At 41.5% G+C, this 18,530-nt stretch overlaps 1 protein-coding gene and 1 long non-coding RNA gene across 2 annotated transcripts; both read right to left on the bottom strand.

Annotated features, from left to right (window-relative positions):
- Positions 1–1,028: 1,028 nt before the first annotated feature.
- Positions 1,029–10,137, bottom strand: dtd1 (D-aminoacyl-tRNA deacylase 1). The gene is made up of 6 exons (XM_028973478.1): positions 10,069–10,137; positions 9,830–9,920; positions 9,529–9,764; positions 5,500–5,597; positions 3,698–3,859; positions 1,029–1,230 (listed from the first exon to the last, which is right to left on the bottom strand). The coding sequence occupies exons 1-5, from the start codon at positions 10,109–10,111 to the stop codon at positions 3,710–3,712; spliced, it is 618 nt and encodes a 205-aa protein (XP_028829311.1). The 5' UTR covers positions 10,112–10,137; the 3' UTR covers positions 1,029–1,230; positions 3,698–3,709.
- A 3,429-nt stretch (positions 10,138–13,566) lies between these two features.
- Positions 13,567–16,311, bottom strand: LOC114786289 (uncharacterized). The gene is made up of 5 exons (XR_003749188.1): positions 14,653–16,311; positions 14,458–14,547; positions 14,144–14,201; positions 13,935–13,997; positions 13,567–13,847 (listed from the first exon to the last, which is right to left on the bottom strand). It is a non-coding gene; the product is annotated as an uncharacterized LOC114786289 (long non-coding RNA).
- Between the last annotated feature and the right edge of the window lie 2,219 nt (positions 16,312–18,530).

The following is an 18,530-nucleotide window of genomic DNA, read 5'->3' as shown; positions in this document are numbered from 1 at the left end:
GGGAGAGAGAGGGGGAGATAAAAAGTCTTTCCCGTCGCCCGTCACCGCCCTCTTCTGGGAACCCAAGCTTCACTCGGACTGGGTGCCGAATTACATAAAACGGGATTAATGCACCGGGCCACCGCGAACAGGGACGGCAGGAAAACTCCATTCTCTCCTGGTGCAGCAAGCTGTAGGGTGCCCAGCACTGGAAAGTTCGCAGAAAGAACGGAAAACATTTCACCCACAGATGGAGATGGAGAAGGCCATGTATGAATTTCGACCAGAAATGTTGAATTCTCCAAATCTCCCAGAACAGAAAGAAAGAAAGACCGATAAGGGAGGGGGAATGGGGGGGCAAATTAAAAGCCCTGCTAAATTGTTTTTCCATAGCCGGTGGCTTTGGCTGGGGACCCGCACACTAGATTGGAGATAAAGCCGGCAAAAGACAGTCCCAGGCTCCGTATCGGAACAGAATGCCTGGAATTTAACCCACTTTCCCATGGCGAGGTGACACCACGGCCATCTTTTTAAGCGTGATCTGACATCTCCATGTCGCTGGAATGACAGTAACGCCGGCCCTGTCCCAAACCACGACCACCGCAGCATCACCAGCGCTATTCTACAATGATTAAAATGGTTGCGGAATCAAAAAAAGCCTACAATCACGTGCTTAACCAAATTATGACTTCAGCAACAATTATTTGATGTAAATGTATTCATCTGGAGCCGTTATTAATCTGATACTCGCACTTATTTAGCAAAGTCTTTCAAATGAGATGCAGGTAGTGCTGAAATGCAATGTACTTTAAAGAGAGAAGAAGAAAGGAGGGAGGAGTGAGACGTATTTGGGTCATGCCTCCCCTCCACGTGGTCCCACGAGTATGAATTGCTTTCCTTCGGTCGAACTCTAGCACGGAGAGCCTTCGTCCCAGAATTCTTACTTCTGAGCTCAACGGGCACAGAGGAAAAGTTCTGTGTTTAAAAAGATGGAGGGTTGGAAAAAAATGTGCATGGAGGAAGAGGTTTCCATCAACCAGAGGACCATATACGTTTATATCCTGTACATTAACAGCAAACTTTAAACACAAGTTTTATTTACAGGCATTATCACAGGAAGAAAAAATACATGATGAAATAAATATGGGAGTCCAAATGTTCATCCTGAATCAAGGAGGCGGCTGTATTCTTCAGCGTTTTTGTTCCATCTCTCCTCTTCAGTGGAGGACACCTGAGCATTGAAGGTCAATTCTAAAGAAAAAATAATGAGAAAAAAGCAAGGACTAATATTTGTAGAATTGCATATATACACTATTAGTAGAATTGTATTAAGGGTACTTCCATAGAACTACTGACACAAGTAGACACAAATACTGACATGTCATTGTGTACAATTTGGGAAAAACGTGCATGAGTGTGCAACAACCACAAACCACTATATTCAGGAACATGAGCATGCAGAGAGAACCAGGAAGAAGAACCTCACTTTTAGTATGTGCTTTCAAAATCTGTGGTTAAACAGGGTCAGCTGATATTAGAACAATGTCCTTTAATGTCCCCTAATGTCCTTTTAAGCACTGACCACAACAATAGCAAAGGCAAATATGGTATATGGTCTGGAGATAAATCAGACCACACTATTCCCCTCACAAGACAGGCGGTGGATGAGACGTCCTCACTCCCGCTGCATGCAGAGCCATACGTCTAAATGATTTATTCCACAATAATAAATAGAATAATATGGTAAACAAAGCAATCAAGCTCACTCATGTGATTTGAGAGATTTACATTTACATTTACATTTACGGCATTTGGCAGACGCCCTTATCCAGAGCGACTTACAACGTGCTTTCAAGTTACCATCGATGAAGAGATCAATTCCGGTTCACTAGGACCCCAACTATGAATACATCTATTTTATTCACTCTGTTGTAGATTCTGTACACAAAGTTCAACAACAAGAAAATTACAATTTAATCTAAATATTCTTTAAAGAGGATGATCTTGAGCTGTCGATTGAAGGTGCTCAAGTGACTGAGCTGTTCTGACCTCGAGGGGAAGTTCATTCCACCACCGAGGGGCCAAGACAGAGAAGAGTCTAGATGAATGTTTTCCTTTTACCTTCAGAGATGGAGGGACCAGGCGAGCAGTACTGGAGGCTCGGAGTATATGAGGTGCAGTGCGGGGTGTAATAAGGGCTGTGAGGTAGGATGGTGCTACTCCATGTTTGGCTTTGTAGGCCAGCATCAGTATTTTGAACCTGATGCGTGCAGCTACTGGGAGCCAGTGGAGGGAACGTAGCAGATGGGTGGTGTGGGAGAATTTGGGAAGGTTGAAGATTAGTCGTGCTGCTGCATTTTGTATGAGTTGAAGAGGTCGGATGGTACATAGTGGTAGACCAGCTAGAAGGGAGTTGCAGTAGTCCAGTCGTGAGATTACTAAGGACTGAACCAGTAGTTGGGTGGCCTGGGTTGACAGATAAGGGTGGATTCGTCTGATATTGTAGAGAAGGAATCTACATGAGAGGGAAAGATTGCTGATGTGAGATGAGAAAGAGAGTTGGTTGTCTATTGTTACTCCAAGGTTGCGGGCTGTTGCAGAAGGAGAGAGCTGCGAGTTGTCTAGGTAAATAGCAAGATCCTGATGTGGTGAAGAATCTGCTGGAATGAATATTAGTTGGTGGGATTGAGTTGGAGGTGATGGGCTGCCATCCAAGACGAGATGTCGGTTAGACATGCAGAGATTTTGAAAGCAGCATGTAGATCAGAGGGAGGAAAGGAGAAGAGGAGTTGTGTGTCGTCATCATAGCAGTGGTAGGATAATCCATGTGAGGAAATGACCTCACCAAAAAAGGAGAGGACCTAGCACCGAGCCTTGAGGGACACCAGTGGAGAGTCTACGTGGGGTAGAGGTGGATCCTTTCCAAGTCACTTGGTAAGATCGCTCAAATAAGGTAGGAAGCAAACCACTGCCATGCTGAGCCCCGAATTCCACGCCTCTTCAGGTTGACAAGAGTCTTGTGGTTAACGGTGTCAAATGCAGCAGATAGGTCAAGGAGAATAAGAACTGATGACAGTTTTGCCAATCTGGCTGCATGTAGCTGCTCGGTAACCGCCAAAATGGCAGTCTCGGTGGAATGAGCTGTTCTGAAGCCAGACTCTGTATTTAGCAGTTATCACAAATAACTGCACAATGAATAGAGTTATTCTGCGATCCATGCACAGAATAACTTGGAAGGTGAACTAATTAAAAGTGTAAAGTGTACAGTTAATTACACAGCACAGGCACTACTGTTAGAAAACTAGCATTTACATTTATAGCATTTATCAAATGCCCTTATCCAGAGCAACTTACAAACACAATGGGGGGTTTGAACCTGTGACTTTGTGGTCTTCTGGTTCATAGGTGAGTGTTTTACCCACTAGGCACAAACATATCATGAGAAATTCTATTACTATTATTATATTATTACAAGTATAACTATTTTATTAATTATTTTATTCCATTTGTCCATCATATCTAAAGTTTCTAGTATGGTGAATGTCAGCAGTTGTATGTACTGCTGTATTTATTTTATTTTTTAAAGAATTATTTTAATTGTAATAAGAATAATGTGTTTTGGCCAAATATGTGAACAAACCCAACCAAGGAATTTAATTACGGCCAATGGTGTCTCTCAAGCGCAGCAGTATGTGGGATTCTTGTGAGTGCTACTCACCCCCATTTCTTTTTAGGGTTCCCTCTGAGATGAATCTCCGCCCTCCGTACCACTCGTCTTACTGGTGTCCACGCTGGAGTCCGGCTTCTCCCTGCCTGGCTTGGATGTAGCGTGTGGCTGTGTTTTTTCTTTTCGCTGTTGCTGCTTCTCAAGCTTTGCCAGCTATGGTGAAGTAAGGGAGAAGTGAAAGTGATTGTCATTATGATGCATAGGCGACACAAGGTCCTTTGCGTTTAACCATCACCCTTGGTGAGCAGTGGGCAGCCATGACAGGCACCCGGGGAGCAGTGTGTGAGGACGGTGCCTTGATCAAGGGGACCTCAGTGGCACCTTGGCAGTTTGGGATTCGAACCAGAAACCTTCCGATTACAGGGCCACTTCCTTAACCGCTGGGCCACCAAGACTGAGAAAAGAGAGATACATGTGAGGAAAATGTGTTTACTGGTACCCCCTACAACATGCGTTTACTTTACTCTTCTTCCTATGCTCAAAAACAAACACAAATGCATGGAACAAGGGGGACATGCTGGCTGGTGAAATCTTTCTTTCAATCTTTCATGAGCTCTGAGGAAATATTTATGATTCGAATGTCATGCAAAAACCTTCACATCAAAAAATGCTGAATTATTTAATCATACACAGGCGAACAATTCAATATGGTCTCCATGAAGCACAACTATCCGGGTTCGCGTTGGACAAGATGACGTGGCTTTGCCATCGATAACCATGACAACGAGGGCTTAGTGCAGCCATAACTATATTCATAAATGTCCCGTAAAATGAAAACCCTGGCCATGAATAAGGGAGCACCGCTGCGCCTCATGGCAGGATCAGTCTTGCTCCGGACGAGTGACTTATGGGGACTGCGTTCCGCTGTGTCATCGCCTATGCAAGTGTTTACGGGGCGGCTGTGTAGACCTAAATACCGTTACCTCATCAATCATCCAGCAAGGCTCCTGATGCAACTAGCACATCCAGAAAGCTGGAACTAGGTCGCCGTTCCAGCAAATAAAAAATGAATAAAAATGAAACATTTTGTCGTGAGGCAGATACGTACAAATTAAAAAAATTAATAAAAAATTAAAAAACTCCACCGCAGTCAAACAACCAAAGGGACACGGTACGTTACCGAGGGTTAACCAGACATACACTCAAGTGGTTTGTGTAAAACCGGGAAGAGAAGAAAACTGATTCCAGAATGAGATTCCTCCAGTGGAAATAAAATTATTTCAGGGATTCCTCGTGGAATAATCAGTGAGTGTGACAAACGCAGATCTGATAATCCAGTGCAATGAAAACATTGACAGACCCTTGAAAAATAAATTATGCTAAGATTTTGAAAGGAAAAAAAATAATAATAAGAGCATAAAAGCATTATGAGTCATAAAAGCAGAGGAAGGGAGAAGAGGAAAAAAAAAAAAAAACCAGTGGGAGTTTGTTATTTCAAATTAAATTTCTTAAAGTGGTCCGCCCCCCTCCACGCTGCACAGTTGCCACAGCAACAGAGTGGGCTTGAATCCTGCCGGCTGAGCAGGGGGCAAATGGGCCTGAAATCCTGACCTGTCAATCAAAAAGGCACCCACGCAAACTCACCGCCGGATTTCAGTTCGGCGCTGCGCACCTGCGCTGCTTAGCTTCAACCTCCGGCTTTACACCCGAATTGGATCGAGTGGGGTGCGCAACTGTGCCTGAGAGGCGTGGCTTGGTTGACGCTGTCCTTTCTAGATCTTTATCGCCCCCTACTGTTGGAGGTTCAGTCCTGGCTTGATTCAACCCTGTTTGGAAATTGATGGGGACAGTACCTGTTTGGAGTCTGTGGGCGATGCTGGGGATTCCAGCTGAATGGTGACAGGGCCGTCATTCTGGATGTGAATCTGCATGTAGGCGCCAAACTGGCCATCTGGGGAGGGAGAGGATCATGTCACCGTACTTTCATGCCAACGATGGATTACAAAGGAACAAAACTTGCGGCATAGTAACAAAAGCAAATCACGCTGTGTCACTTTAGGTAACAGAAAGCTTAAATGATTCTTTTTCCATTTTCAGCAGCTTTAATCTCGGCAAGTGCTCCAATAAGTGTCAGAAGTAAAAGTGCATACTCATGGTGTTTTTTCTTCGGGGAGAAGCTGTGCTGCGGCTAATTAGACTAGCTCTGTCGCAGTCAGAGACAACGTGTTCCCTCCTTGCGTCCGGTCCCAGGGGAGCTGACCCACTTTTACCTCAGAAGGACCGCAATCTACCCTGACCCCGAAACGCCACCTGTGACCCTAAAGCACAATGCATACTTCGCACAGTTCTTTTGTTGTGTGACAAATTCTTTTCTTTAACCATCATGAATACTGTCTGCATCGTTGTCCCTGATTATGACTCGGACGCGCTATTGGGTTCTGGCATGGCTATCGGAGATGAGAGTCAATCAGTGCCACACTGGGGGCGGGGCTCTTGAAGCCTGAAATGAAGCTTGGATCAAGAGGAAGGGGACTCAAAGAGGCCTGCTTCTGCTCAGACTAGATACTCCCCTGCCTCTTGGACACACCAGACTTTTGCTGTCCAATGAGGTCCCCCATCCACTGGCCAGGCCCAAATATGCTTCACTACAGTGTACTGTTGCAGGCAACTTGAAACACTCTCCTGTGAACCAGAAGGCCCAGGTTCAAACCTCACTTATTACCATTGTGTCCAAGATCAAGGCACTTAACCCTGAGTGTCAGGGGAACAGGTATACAGTCCCTGGAATCTCTGATTGTAAGGCACTCTAAATGCTGTAAACGTAAAAAAAATGTAAACATAGGCATCCTCCATCATGACAGTTCCAAAAGCCACAGGGGAAAGAGCGACTTCAGCTGAATAAAAGCTTGAGAAATACAAGTGATTATCTGTAAAAATATGTGCAGCGTTTTTGGTCCGTTATTAGTTATTCTTTTTCTTTTAATAGACTCTGTCATGCAGATACAACTGCTCAAATCAGCGTGGCTTTATGGTTTCCATTAAAAACTAGTCTCCAGTGGCCATGGCAGTGTTAGTGATGCCCCCTCGCAACAAGGAAACCTGGGTTTCAATCCCAGCCTGGGTGATTGATGCATGTGCGACATTTGACAAGTTCTCCCCATTCCTGTAATTTTTTCCAAACAAAATAAACGAATGAACATTGATGTAATTAGTTTTAATGTTGTCATTTTGAATTCTTTGTGTCAACTATGGTAAAATCAGGTTGTTCATCAAACACTAAACCCACTAAAGGCGTATTAAATGAGTCTTCAGAGAAGAGTACACATGATATTTAACCCCACTTCTTGTACTGATGGATGCTGTCATTGTTGTAGTGGAAATAGGGGACGGATCTGAAGAAGCGCCGGCCTTAATGACAGGAAAATCAAGGCTCGGTTATGTTTTTTTTTTTTTTTTTGCCAATTGTCATTATGTCTGCAGAACCAGAGAAAATAACGAGCAGCTCAATGTTTGCCATGACAACCAGAGTCCTGCAGCTGTGACCCTAACAACTGAAGGGGCAACTCTGTGTTTGCCATGGCAACCTTCCTCAAGCACCTGTGACCATAACAACAGAAAGATGTGGGTCTGTGCTTGCCGTGACAACCTCTCTCAAGAGCTTGCAATTCAACAGCATCATAAGTGAAATTTTATATATATATATATATAGCTCAGCACTAATTACTCAGACTAAAGAATACTGTTTAAATTCGTACAGTACCCAACATTTCCTGAATTAATCCAGCATTAACACTAATTCTATCATAGTTTTAATAATAGGCAGATTTTAGAGAATATAATGTCACATCCTGGAAATGTGACCCGATCTTTACTTGGCACTCTGGCCCAGGTTTTCCTGTCTCGTGTCCTGCTCTGTGTTAAGATGAAGGCATCCTGAATGTGTCCAGCCTTTGTGGGAATGTTGCTGTTGTCATGGTGTACCTGGTATGTGTATTTTGTATTAAACCCCTTTTCGTGTGATCAAGTCCTCTGCATTCACTTCCAATACAGAGCAACAGCGTGGCACGCTGTTCTGTAATGTGCATCAATTAGACCAAACTATTTATTAAGGTGACTTACAAATCACTGACAAATCAGGGTATACTGTACATGAGCAAGTATGGTGCTTATTCACGAATTGTGCTTGATATTCAGTGTAAACGATGTTAAATTTTGGCTCTGAGGCCTACAGCTGTGAACTGGGCTCAGTCCCTCTGGTAATAACCCTGCTCATTGTGCACATATATGCTTTGCTCTTTTCAAGTGACCGCGTTTCTTTTTTTGGAGCCTGTGTTTCCCATTTTAGCTCGTGCAGCCTAGTTAAGGGTCCATGACTACATACAAATAGTGGATCTTGGACTTTTTGTGTTTAAAAGGTACATTTTGTTTAAATTAAAGCTAATCTTGAATAAAAGGTTTCCAGCTTTCCGAGAGATCCTGAACATTTTGTCTGTCAAGACTAGACGGGTGGTAAAATGGGTAAATATACAAAATATATTGACAACTCACAAAAGCTACATCTGTAAACTAGCTGGAACACAACACTAAAACCAAAACTGGTCTTAAGAAATGAAAACTCTAGTAACACTAGCATGAGTACTAAAATAAAAATAAACTTTTGTGATTCTTGCGATCCAAAATGCCCAAAGTTGCGTCAACTTCAGTGAAAACTTGCAGTGTTTTTTTCCTGGGTAGGGTTGCTGTGAATCCGCTGAAATAAGTTTCTAATCATCTTATGTTGGTTTTAATTAGAAAACAAATAAATCATTGAAATTATGGAATTTAATTATAGGCAAATATCTCATGATACGATACCGATACATGGGTACAATTCTATCACCTTATGTTGTGATACTGTACATATATTGTGATATTCACAAAAAAATGTGAATATCACAAAAAAATTATGGTTCACTAAAAATGTAAAAACCGAGCTGATATCCAAGGTGCTATCGTTCTGTTATGTTTTGTGACTTCACTCTGACTGAAATGCCAGGCAGTTGCCAGCTGTACAGCGCCATCTACAGGAGTCGAGGTTGCAGTAGCACGCTGACTCATCTCTGCTGACCTCACTAAAGAAAAAGCTCGACAGCACCACCTGGTGGACTACATATGTATACAAAAATATCGATATTTGATGTGAAATTGATTATCATTGTGAAACACTGCAGCACAGTACACGGTGCACAGTGAAATGTCCTCCCCTTGGTGAGCAGTGGGCAGCCATGACAGCTGCCCGGGGAGCAGTGTGTGGGGACAGTGCTTTGCTCAGTGGCACCTTGGTGGATTGGGATGCGAACCAGCAGTTTTATGACTACGGTGACGCTTCCATTAATCGCTAGGCCACTACTGGCCCTGATGTCCCTGTATCGACACACATAAAATTTTGCAATATATGAATTCAATATTTTCTAACACCCCTACATTTAATACTGTTTTTTTCCAAATGGCTATATTTGTCTAGAAAAACAAAACATAAAAGAACCCTCCCTTAACACAAGAACAAAGACAGTTCTTGTGAGAAAAACGCTTGCAGCAGAGTCTTGCTTTGCGGTAGAAAAATGGCTTTCAACGTTGCGTGCGGAAAAAAATAGTTTGTTCCCCACTTTCGTGCAGGACACTTGTGGGGCAGTGGTGGCCTAGCAGTTAAGGAGGTTGCCGGTTCAAGCACCGCCCCCACACACTGCTCCCCGGGCGCCTGTCGTGGCTGCCCACTGCTCACCAAGGGTGATGGTTTTGTTGTGTCACTGTGTGCTGTGCTGCAGTGTTTCACAATGACAATCAGTTCACTTTGAATTGATCATTCCTGGGGGATTGTGTTTCTGGACTTTCGTGCCACTCGCCTTTGACGTAGTCAGCCTTGTAGGCTTTCCTCATCGCCTCCAGCATGCCGCTGTAGAGCGGCTGCGCGCTTTCTGACGGCATGGCCATGTGGTAGTCAGGCTTGTTGCCCTTGAGGACGGACTGCAGCGTGAACTGACTCACACAGAGGACCTCCAAGCCACGGTCCATGACACTTTTACTCCAGGCGCGGCCACTCTCGTCATCGAACAGGCGCAGGTTGAGGATCTTACGCACCCTGACGACACACAGGCTTTCAGAATATACTTTATACGTTGCAGTAATGGTACGTGAGATACTCACATGTACTCAACATCCTTCTCCGTGTCTTCGGTTGAAATGCCCAGCAACACGCACAGCCCCTTGCCGATGGAACTTATCTGCTCCCCTGCAACTGCAAGTAAGAGGATGATGGTGGCGTGCTGTGCAGCAGCGGAAGAAAGTGCCTACTTCCACTTCCTGGTCTAAAGCGCAACGCATGCTTTTATTACACTACGCGAACACCTGGTGGATCTACGACGTATTTAAGTGGGCCGCCTTACCGGTCACGCTCGCCTGCGCCACTCTCTGAACGACCGCCTTCATGGTCGCGCCGGTTCCGCGGCGAGAGCTTCCGGTGTCGGGGGCTCCCGGAGCTCGCTGCCGCCCCCTGGCGTCGGGAAGACGGCCAGGCGCGTTACAGCCGCGCTTTCCAAACGTGAACACTCGGATTTCTTTACGTTCGTTAAATTTCATTTTACTGTCAATGCACAATGCAAAATCACGTTGGATGAAGGAGGTTATGACAATCTCATAAAATATTTTAATTTCAAAGTACTTAATTTGTTCCCGAAGTGCAGTTGTTGTTACAAGGGGCACTTGTTACAATAGACACAACATATGACACAATTAAATTGTATTGCACTATGAACAACGATAAATAAGCACCCATACGGAATTATCTGTGGGCCGAAGTTTATTTGAGGGGCTAGATATTGCACTAAAAACAGATAGAATAGTGAGTAACACTCTTGACTATGAACCAGAAGACCCAGGTTCAAACCCCACTTACTACAATTGTGTCCCTGAGCAGGACACTGAACCCTAAGTTGCTCCAGGGGGGACTTTCCCTGTAACCTCTGATTGTAAGGTGCTCTAAATGCTCTAAACATAAAAAATGACAGTTCCAAAAGTCACAGGGGAAGCAGATACAACTGCTCAAATCCGCATGGCTTTATGGTTTCCATTAAAAACTAGTCTCCAGTGGCCATGGCAGTGTTAGTGATGCCCCCTCGCAACAAAGAAACCTGGGTTTCAATCCCAGCCTGGGTGATTGATGTATGTGCAACATTTGACAAGTTCTCCCCATTTCTGTAATTTTTTTTCAAACAACCGGAAATTAAACAAATGAACATTGATGTAATTAGTTTTATAGTTGTACAATGTGTACATATACAAAGGATAGCAAAGTATTATCTCATGTCCATACATATTTAACGAGCTGCAAGTGACTCTTGTAAGTAGTTTGAACACTATGTTTGGGAATCATTTATGTTAGTACTCCATAAAAGGCTTAGATGTCTCCTCCTGAATAGAGGCTGGTCAGGCAGAACTGTTTTGAAGGTACAAGGGTTCCAGGGAGATCTTGAGACAATTTTCATTGTTGCTGAGAAACAAAGAAGGAAACAATATAGTGTCAGTGGTATGTGTGAGGAACTGTCTAGAACTACCCCCATCTTCTGAAGAAGGATGGAAACTATGCCCTGGTTAATTAAGAGATCCCAGTAAATGTATGTACGGTATTAAAAATATAGGTTTTGTATTGCTGCTTGAACAACATATCTGGGATCTGTGATGGGCTGAAAACCACTCCCCAGTGTGCAACATTATCATACTGAGGTAGACCAATAGCTCACAAACCGTAAAGTTAATTTTGGAGGACTGTGTTGCACTGCTTGTCAGTGTTTTGAACGAGAAAAAACACATTGTATGATTCCTTCCCATTAATTAATATAAGTAATATAGCCTATAGGACATCTATTGGATTCTGTACAGTCTGCTAAATGCATTTACCATACGTATGTGTTCATATAGTGAGTCTGACTACAATTTCCTAGTTTGTTTGTGGGAATGTTTTACTGGTAGATGGTAAAGCATTTATGAGCAGAAACTAAATGTGGCATTCGATTGTTCTTAGCAGTGTTAGGGAATAGAAAAGGTTAGAGGTTTTAAAAGTATGATTTATTAAGATTTTATTGTCTAGCCTTAGTCAAGTGTAACCTGTGGAATAATTACAATGAAATACATTATAATGTATGCGGTATAATTATGTTGCTGATATGTTATGCTGATATATAGAAAGCTATGTTTGGTTCACAAACGTCTGTAAATATATTTATGACAATGTGTCCATCGGCAAAATTATTGGGACTATATTTGGTGTGTTATTGCATTTATTGTATTATTTATTGCCATTCAGATGTTTAATTGCATTACATTACCAATACTTTTAATGATCATCTCAGGTGGTCCAGGATGACAGCATCACAAAGTATGTGTGCCACTTGACCCATAACAAACGTCCATGAGGTTGATGAACTGACATGAACTGCCCCCCCTTTTATAGCCTATTACAATTTAAAATAAGGGAACAATAGAAATCGGTCTTTTTCCCCTCACCCTTCTACACAACCACACACACACACACACACACTTGGGATCTTAAATCCAAACAGGCAAATTGTTGGGAGCAGAAATGGGGGTAATAATACACAGGCAGTCAGCAGAGTCGGCCCCTGCTGAGGATTATGTAAAGCTGAATGGGGAGATGCAGTCAGTACACAGCCTCAACTCTCCCCCACTGACAGACAAGTCAAGGTATGTCAGCACAGATGAACGGAAGTTTCACATTTAGGGTAGAGCAGGAAGGGTTAAACACAGCAGTCTAGTTAATCTTTCCAACATACGCTCGGTCACATAACCCGACCATCCACCACTTGAATTACTTCCTGAGTCATGTGCAAATGGAATGGCAGCTGGGCTCCTGCTGTATGATGACAATGCGCTCATTTTCATTTTTAAGGTGTCGTTAATTAGCAATTCACTCTCAGGTACCATGGTTTTAGGGCATAAAGATATCTGGAGACGATAACTTGAAGCTTGGCAGAACCCAAGTTATGAGCCTGGCACAAATGAGTTATTGAATCATTTTACATTAAAGAATCTGCTAAATAAATATAAAGTTTTCTTTCTCAGCTTTTTTCAATCGGAAGCCTTCTGGCTTCCGAGTCTTTGCTCTCCTCCCATTTTTCTCCAGGATCAGGTGATGTCTCTGAAACTTGGTTTAGGCAGTGCTGTCCTTTTCTATCTTTCCTCCAGTCTTTAATTTAGCTTTTCTCTGTGACATTGGTACATTTTTTACATACAATATTCACATGTAACTGCAATAATAATTTACTGGTGTTAATAAATTAGAAACTGTTCATCTTTTAACCTCTATTGTGCCATGCCTCTTTCTGCCAGGAAAAAATCAAGCCGGAGTGGTTTGAATACAGTGCTTTTGTGTGTAGAGAGAGAGTTTTTTACTCTGTTCTCCCCAGTTTTACAACAGTTATGGTATTTATGTGTGCGTTTATTTTAAAGCTGCCAATGCTAACAAAACCAGCCTTCTAGTAGTTTTTTTTTTTATTTTTTTAACCTTGTATCATTTACCTTAGTCTACTTCTTAGACATGCGTTTGTGTGTAATGCTATGGGAAAATTAACATTATCAACATCCTATTATCAATTGTAATAATTATATAGATATTTTGACACAAACATATTGTTTTATGAACAATAAATGAAAAAGACAAGGTTTTAAAATCCCCATATCCCCAGGGGGAGTGGTTGGTAAATGTTCCGACTCAGAATAAGCTCAGGAATGGGAATTTCTCTCTAACACACACACACACACCTCAAGGGCACAATTTGAAAAGATTGAGGGGATGTAAAAGACAACTGTTCTATTAGGCTATAAACACACTTTGTATTAACTTTTAAAATAGGGAAACTGAACCCACATAAGATGCTCAGATGTGTTTTATTCTCCACCTTAATAAACATACCTGGGTATTCACACCCATATAAAACCCATGTCCAATAATGTAGAGGAATTAACAATTTATTTACATTATGTACAATCTCTTTTTTTTTTGCTCCCCAGCCCAGGTCAGGCTCTTCTGGTGGAATTTCTGATGGTCCTCAGGCCATCTGATGGTTACAGGCCTCATTTACACTCTTCCAGTGAGGTATCTGCTCCATCAAATACGGAAAAGCCCACGTCGCTCACAGCGAATCACAGGCTACAGACCAGGAGGAAAAAGATGTAGAGTCAGAATCTACAGAAGATTCAAAAGAAACAAACAGTAAATAATCAAAGCATGTCTCACCAATGCAGGACGTTCAGTCACTAGTGGAGCAATATAGAGTCTGGCCATTCCCACTGGAACACTCTGAAGAATCAAATGTCATTTTAAGGATTAGACAGAACTGTTTTAGTTTGAAACATTAAACTGTCATGGTAGCAAACACTGACATGCAAACAATCACAGCTATGAATAAAATGATAGTGAACTGCCCTGAACAGTCTGGAACTCACCATTAGTGCACGAGCACCATTAGTGCACGAGCACAGTTGGGTCGTTGAGCAAACGCATCTCCATTTGTACAAGAAGGAAGTCGAGAGTGAGAGACTGGGTGGGTCGGCTTCTTGAAAACACAACCATCCTATCACACATGTACTGTCACGTTCCTAAGTCTATGGGGTCTAAGAAATGCTGAAATGCTGAATACTGACAACCACCCCAGCTTACACAACTCCTCTCCACCGAACGTGTACCTGAGGCCACAAACACCCCAGCAAAATAGTAAATCCGGTCCTAAACCTGCCTAACATAAGATGCCTTAACCTACCAGATCTTCGGAGGGTTGAAGGCCGAACGTCACCCCAGTCAGACTCAAGCCGAGGCTGTCCGTGTGACGACGTCCCCCCACCTGGAGTAGCTCCAAAAGAAAGAAAGGAAATATAACAAAGCAAAATTATCAAATGTGGTGCTCTGCAGGGAGGGCATTGCCACAGCAAAGACCCCAAGAGACACCCTAACTTACCGGATATAAGACTCTGATCACAAACACCGAACCAGGGGAAAACATCCCGGACGACAATCCCCCATTTATCAGCCTAAAGGAAGGGATTTTCTCAAACACGCACAAAAGTTAATGAAAAAGGCACATAAAGCTACCAGGCTCACAACAAAGGGTCTATCACACAAAGCAGCAAGACACACGAATGAGATCCCCAACGGAGCTCCTTGCAGATCTCCGTGAACCCTGTGGATCTCCCAAAATAGTAAGGGCCCAGCAGACCCTGGGGACCTCCCGAACATCATCCGAAGTCTCTTTATATAGGTGGAGGTGACCAATAGGAACTCCTCCCTCGAAGTCAACCTAAAAGAGACAGGACACAAAAATACACAGGACACAGCCAGCCACACAGAACACGTGAGAGTACACACAGTATTAGTACATTTATTTAGCTCATACAATCCCGTAGACAGACACACACACGCACGCACACACACACACACACACACACACACACACACACACACCTGTACACTCAAAAAACTAATTTAAGTGATTAAAATGAGAAGATATGACTTAAATATTGATTAAAATCATTTGATCTTAATTGAATTTAATTTAGTCAACATAATTTAGAGAAAAATAGGTTTACATTTTTTTTTGTAGTTGAGTCAACATGAACATTTTTCGTTAATCATAACCGGATGTACGTCGTCAGCCGGAACGGATGAAGAAGCACTGTTCAGCGCCAAAAGAACATGTGAGGTAAGTGTTACTTTTTTAATCTATCACCATCCGAATATTAATTTCATGCTGCATGTCAGAAAATAATGTTATTCAAGAATTGTGTGAAAATAGCTAATTTAGAGTGTGTTTAATAATAATTTACGTTAGCCTTTAGGTTGCAGCTATTAATGTTTAATCAACCATTCTGACTAACAGCATAACATAGCATGGTAAACTACAATGTGTAATAGGAACAAAGAGGACACAAAACCCATCAATATTTTCAGTAAAGTTACTGTTAATTAATGAACGAACCAGGGTCGTAAGCACCCCCCATGACATATTCATATATTCTAGGTCTCCCTCAACCGTATATATCTTATCATCGATGTCAAAAAAATAAAAAAATAAAACGGGCAGTAGATTAGCCACCTGTAGCGCGTTCATTGGTAACCTTTCCACTCTCGGGCTTTTTTCAAGCTGCGCGGGGCAAATAACCTCGGAGACCCGAGTTGCAAGGACAGTATCAAAATGCGATTTCATTGTTGGGCCAGTGTTAAGAAATAATATCATTTAGATCGCACTACTAATTATTTTAGTCATTTTGCGCAGAAACGGGTTTAAAAGTCTTTTTAAAACTCTCCGGTATACTGATGCAAAACATGGGAATGAGCTGTGGTGTCTACCGGTCTCTGCAAGGTAAAAACGTGACGTTTCTTTATGCGTTTCCATGTTCTGTCGACCGACATAAATGTTACTAGGTTGTCAAAAGGAATAATCGACCGTAATGATTCTGATGAAATGGATGGCCTGTACACTGTGCTAACTAATTTCTTATTTCCTAAAGACTTTTATTTTGTTTTTGAGACCCGGTTCAGGTCTCTTGGACACATGGCGTGAGCTGTGAGAGGTGCGTGGGGTTTGTGTGCAAAAAGTTATTTCTTTCATTTTAATTTATGTACATATTACGAATATTTTTTGAATTTGTTTTATGTTCTTTTAATACTGTATATTGTAGAGAGGTGCAGAAAGACGCGATGTGTGACGCGATGTTCTGACGCGATCTTGCTTTTTGTACAGAATACACTTTGCACAGAATATCTCTTGGGTGTCAGCTCATCATTTGTGGTTCAAGAAACGAAATCAAAAAGTTACACAACGCAGAAGAACCGCTACACTATGATGACTTTCACCTTGATATTTTAGCGCGGATGTATACCTAGCCGAATTGCACTGTAGGAGGCGAGAACGAGTCTTCGAACTGTGAAATTACCACATCAAACGTGACGTGGAAACATGGATGCAGCTATTTAACCTTGATCTTGAGAAACCCGTTCTCAAAGACTCAAAGTCATTATTTGGGTAGCACACATATTCTGAATGCCTTCGGCAGAATTCAAATGAGGCATTTTAATCTAGATTTTGCTTACTCTTGCTTATTCCAAGATTACAGTGTGATTAATCTAGATTAAGAAAATTAATCTATGCCCACCTCTACTTTTAATAATTATAAGCAAAATTTAATAATCATGTTGTTATATTAGCAGGAAGCTGATGTTCCTCACTCTTAAGTTATAGCATGGTGTCAGAAATACACTCTTTTAATATTACACTCTTAAAACACATTTAATATTTATATTTAAAACATTTAAATGTTTTAGGATATTTTTTCCCACAACCAGACTGTTATTTGTACAAACTTTTGCATGTGTGCAAGGTTTTTGATTTGGTTAACTTCTTTCCTGTTGTGATTCTGTTTTAGATTGTAGTAGACACTCATCAAAGTATTGGAACTGTTTTTAAGTGACTACAGGTAAGTTCAAATTCTTTATTTAATATTAGAGCATGTTAGTCATGTGCCAGCCACTATAGTCTATACATTTTAGCAGAATTTATTTTTTTGCGTACATTTGCATCGGTGCCCCTCTCGATTAATAACATTCAGGACATGTTGCACAGACGTAACATTATTGTTCAAAAAGCAGTTATACAGGAAATGTATTTTTTATATGTAATTTTTTAAAAATATATTTTTAAATTATTTTTTATATTTAGGCTTGGTTATAACTTCTATTTTTTTTAGGTTTTAGTACACTGTTATTTTATCAAGTATTGGAATTGCTTTTAACTGACTAGAGGTAGGTGCAAAATCATTATGTAGTAATGGTCCAGAATTTTTTTTTTATTTTTGTCTTACAGTGCATGTGGAAGTGTAAACAGTGTACTGCTGTGGAATCCAGTAGGCCTGGTTTGCTTAAACATTACAGACTAAGGCACAGACATTATGCTTGTAGCAGGCGTTATCCATGTCCATATTTGACTTGTCAGTGCACCTTCAAAACATGGAATAGCCTTTGTATACATTTAAGTAGAGTCCACAAAATGCATGCGTCACAAGAACAAATCCCTTTGTCAACGTTTAGTTGCCCTGCATGTACATGTAGTGATCTTCCATCTGAAAGGGAATTTTTCCTGCATCATAATACAACATTTACGGAGTAATGAGACAGTCCAGTGTGTATTTATTGGTTGTAGCTTTGAGACAAATATATATGCAACTTTTCAGTCTCACAAGAACAGAAAGCATAATTCACATTCAGTCAAAGATTTCAAGCCTGGCATAATTAAAACTGCAAGGGATTTTGATGACTTGCAAGAGCATGTTTTGGAGGATGACAACACTGTAGCTGAAACAGTTAGTGTTCATCTCAGCAGTGATTCTGTGGAATTAGACTTGTCAAAAATAATTAAGAGTATTATTTTGCTGCAGCATTGTTAAAATTATAGCATGTTAGTCATGTGCCAGCTACTGTAGTGAATGAATTTTTAGAGGAATTGCATTTTTTGCATACATCTGCATCTGTGGCCCTATCGATTAATAGTATTCACGACGTATTGCGTAGCCATAACATTATTGTAGATAAAGCAGTTATACAGGAAATAGCTGCTGCAGCCTCTTCCTCTACCCCTTTGTTCAAAGCTATTATCAAGGGTAGTCTCCTTAGCTCTGATTATCTGCGCAAGAAATATTACAAAGATAATTTTCATGTTGTTGAGCTAATTGAATACATTCTTGATTTTAAAGAAAACCGAACATATCAGTATATTCCCATATTGCAATCTTTACAGCAGATTTTGCAAAGTAGCAGCATAGTGGTGGTATTAAAGAATACAGA

The sequence above is a fragment of the Denticeps clupeoides genome, chromosome 3 (assembly GCF_900700375.1).
Source record: "Denticeps clupeoides chromosome 3, fDenClu1.1, whole genome shotgun sequence".
NCBI classification, from domain to species: Eukaryota; Metazoa; Chordata; class Actinopteri; order Clupeiformes; family Denticipitidae; genus Denticeps; species Denticeps clupeoides.
Note: the sequence above shows the minus strand (reverse complement) of the source record. Positions and strands in the feature narration are given on the sequence as shown.

Bases quoted from the DNA above. Each gene is read 5' to 3' on its own strand.
- dtd1 (XM_028973478.1), bottom strand. From the start codon at position 10,111: ATGAAGGCGGTCGTTCAGAGAGTGGCGCAGGCGAGCGTGACCG. The intron at 9,921-10,068 runs GTAAGGCGGCCC...TCTTACTTGCAG, and splicing joins GGCGCAGGCGAGCGTGACCG to TTGCAGGGGAGCAGATAAGT. The intron at 5,598-9,528 runs GCGAGTGGCACG...CTCCCTCCCCAG, and splicing joins CAAGGCTGACTACGTCAAAG to ATGGCCAGTTTGGCGCCTAC.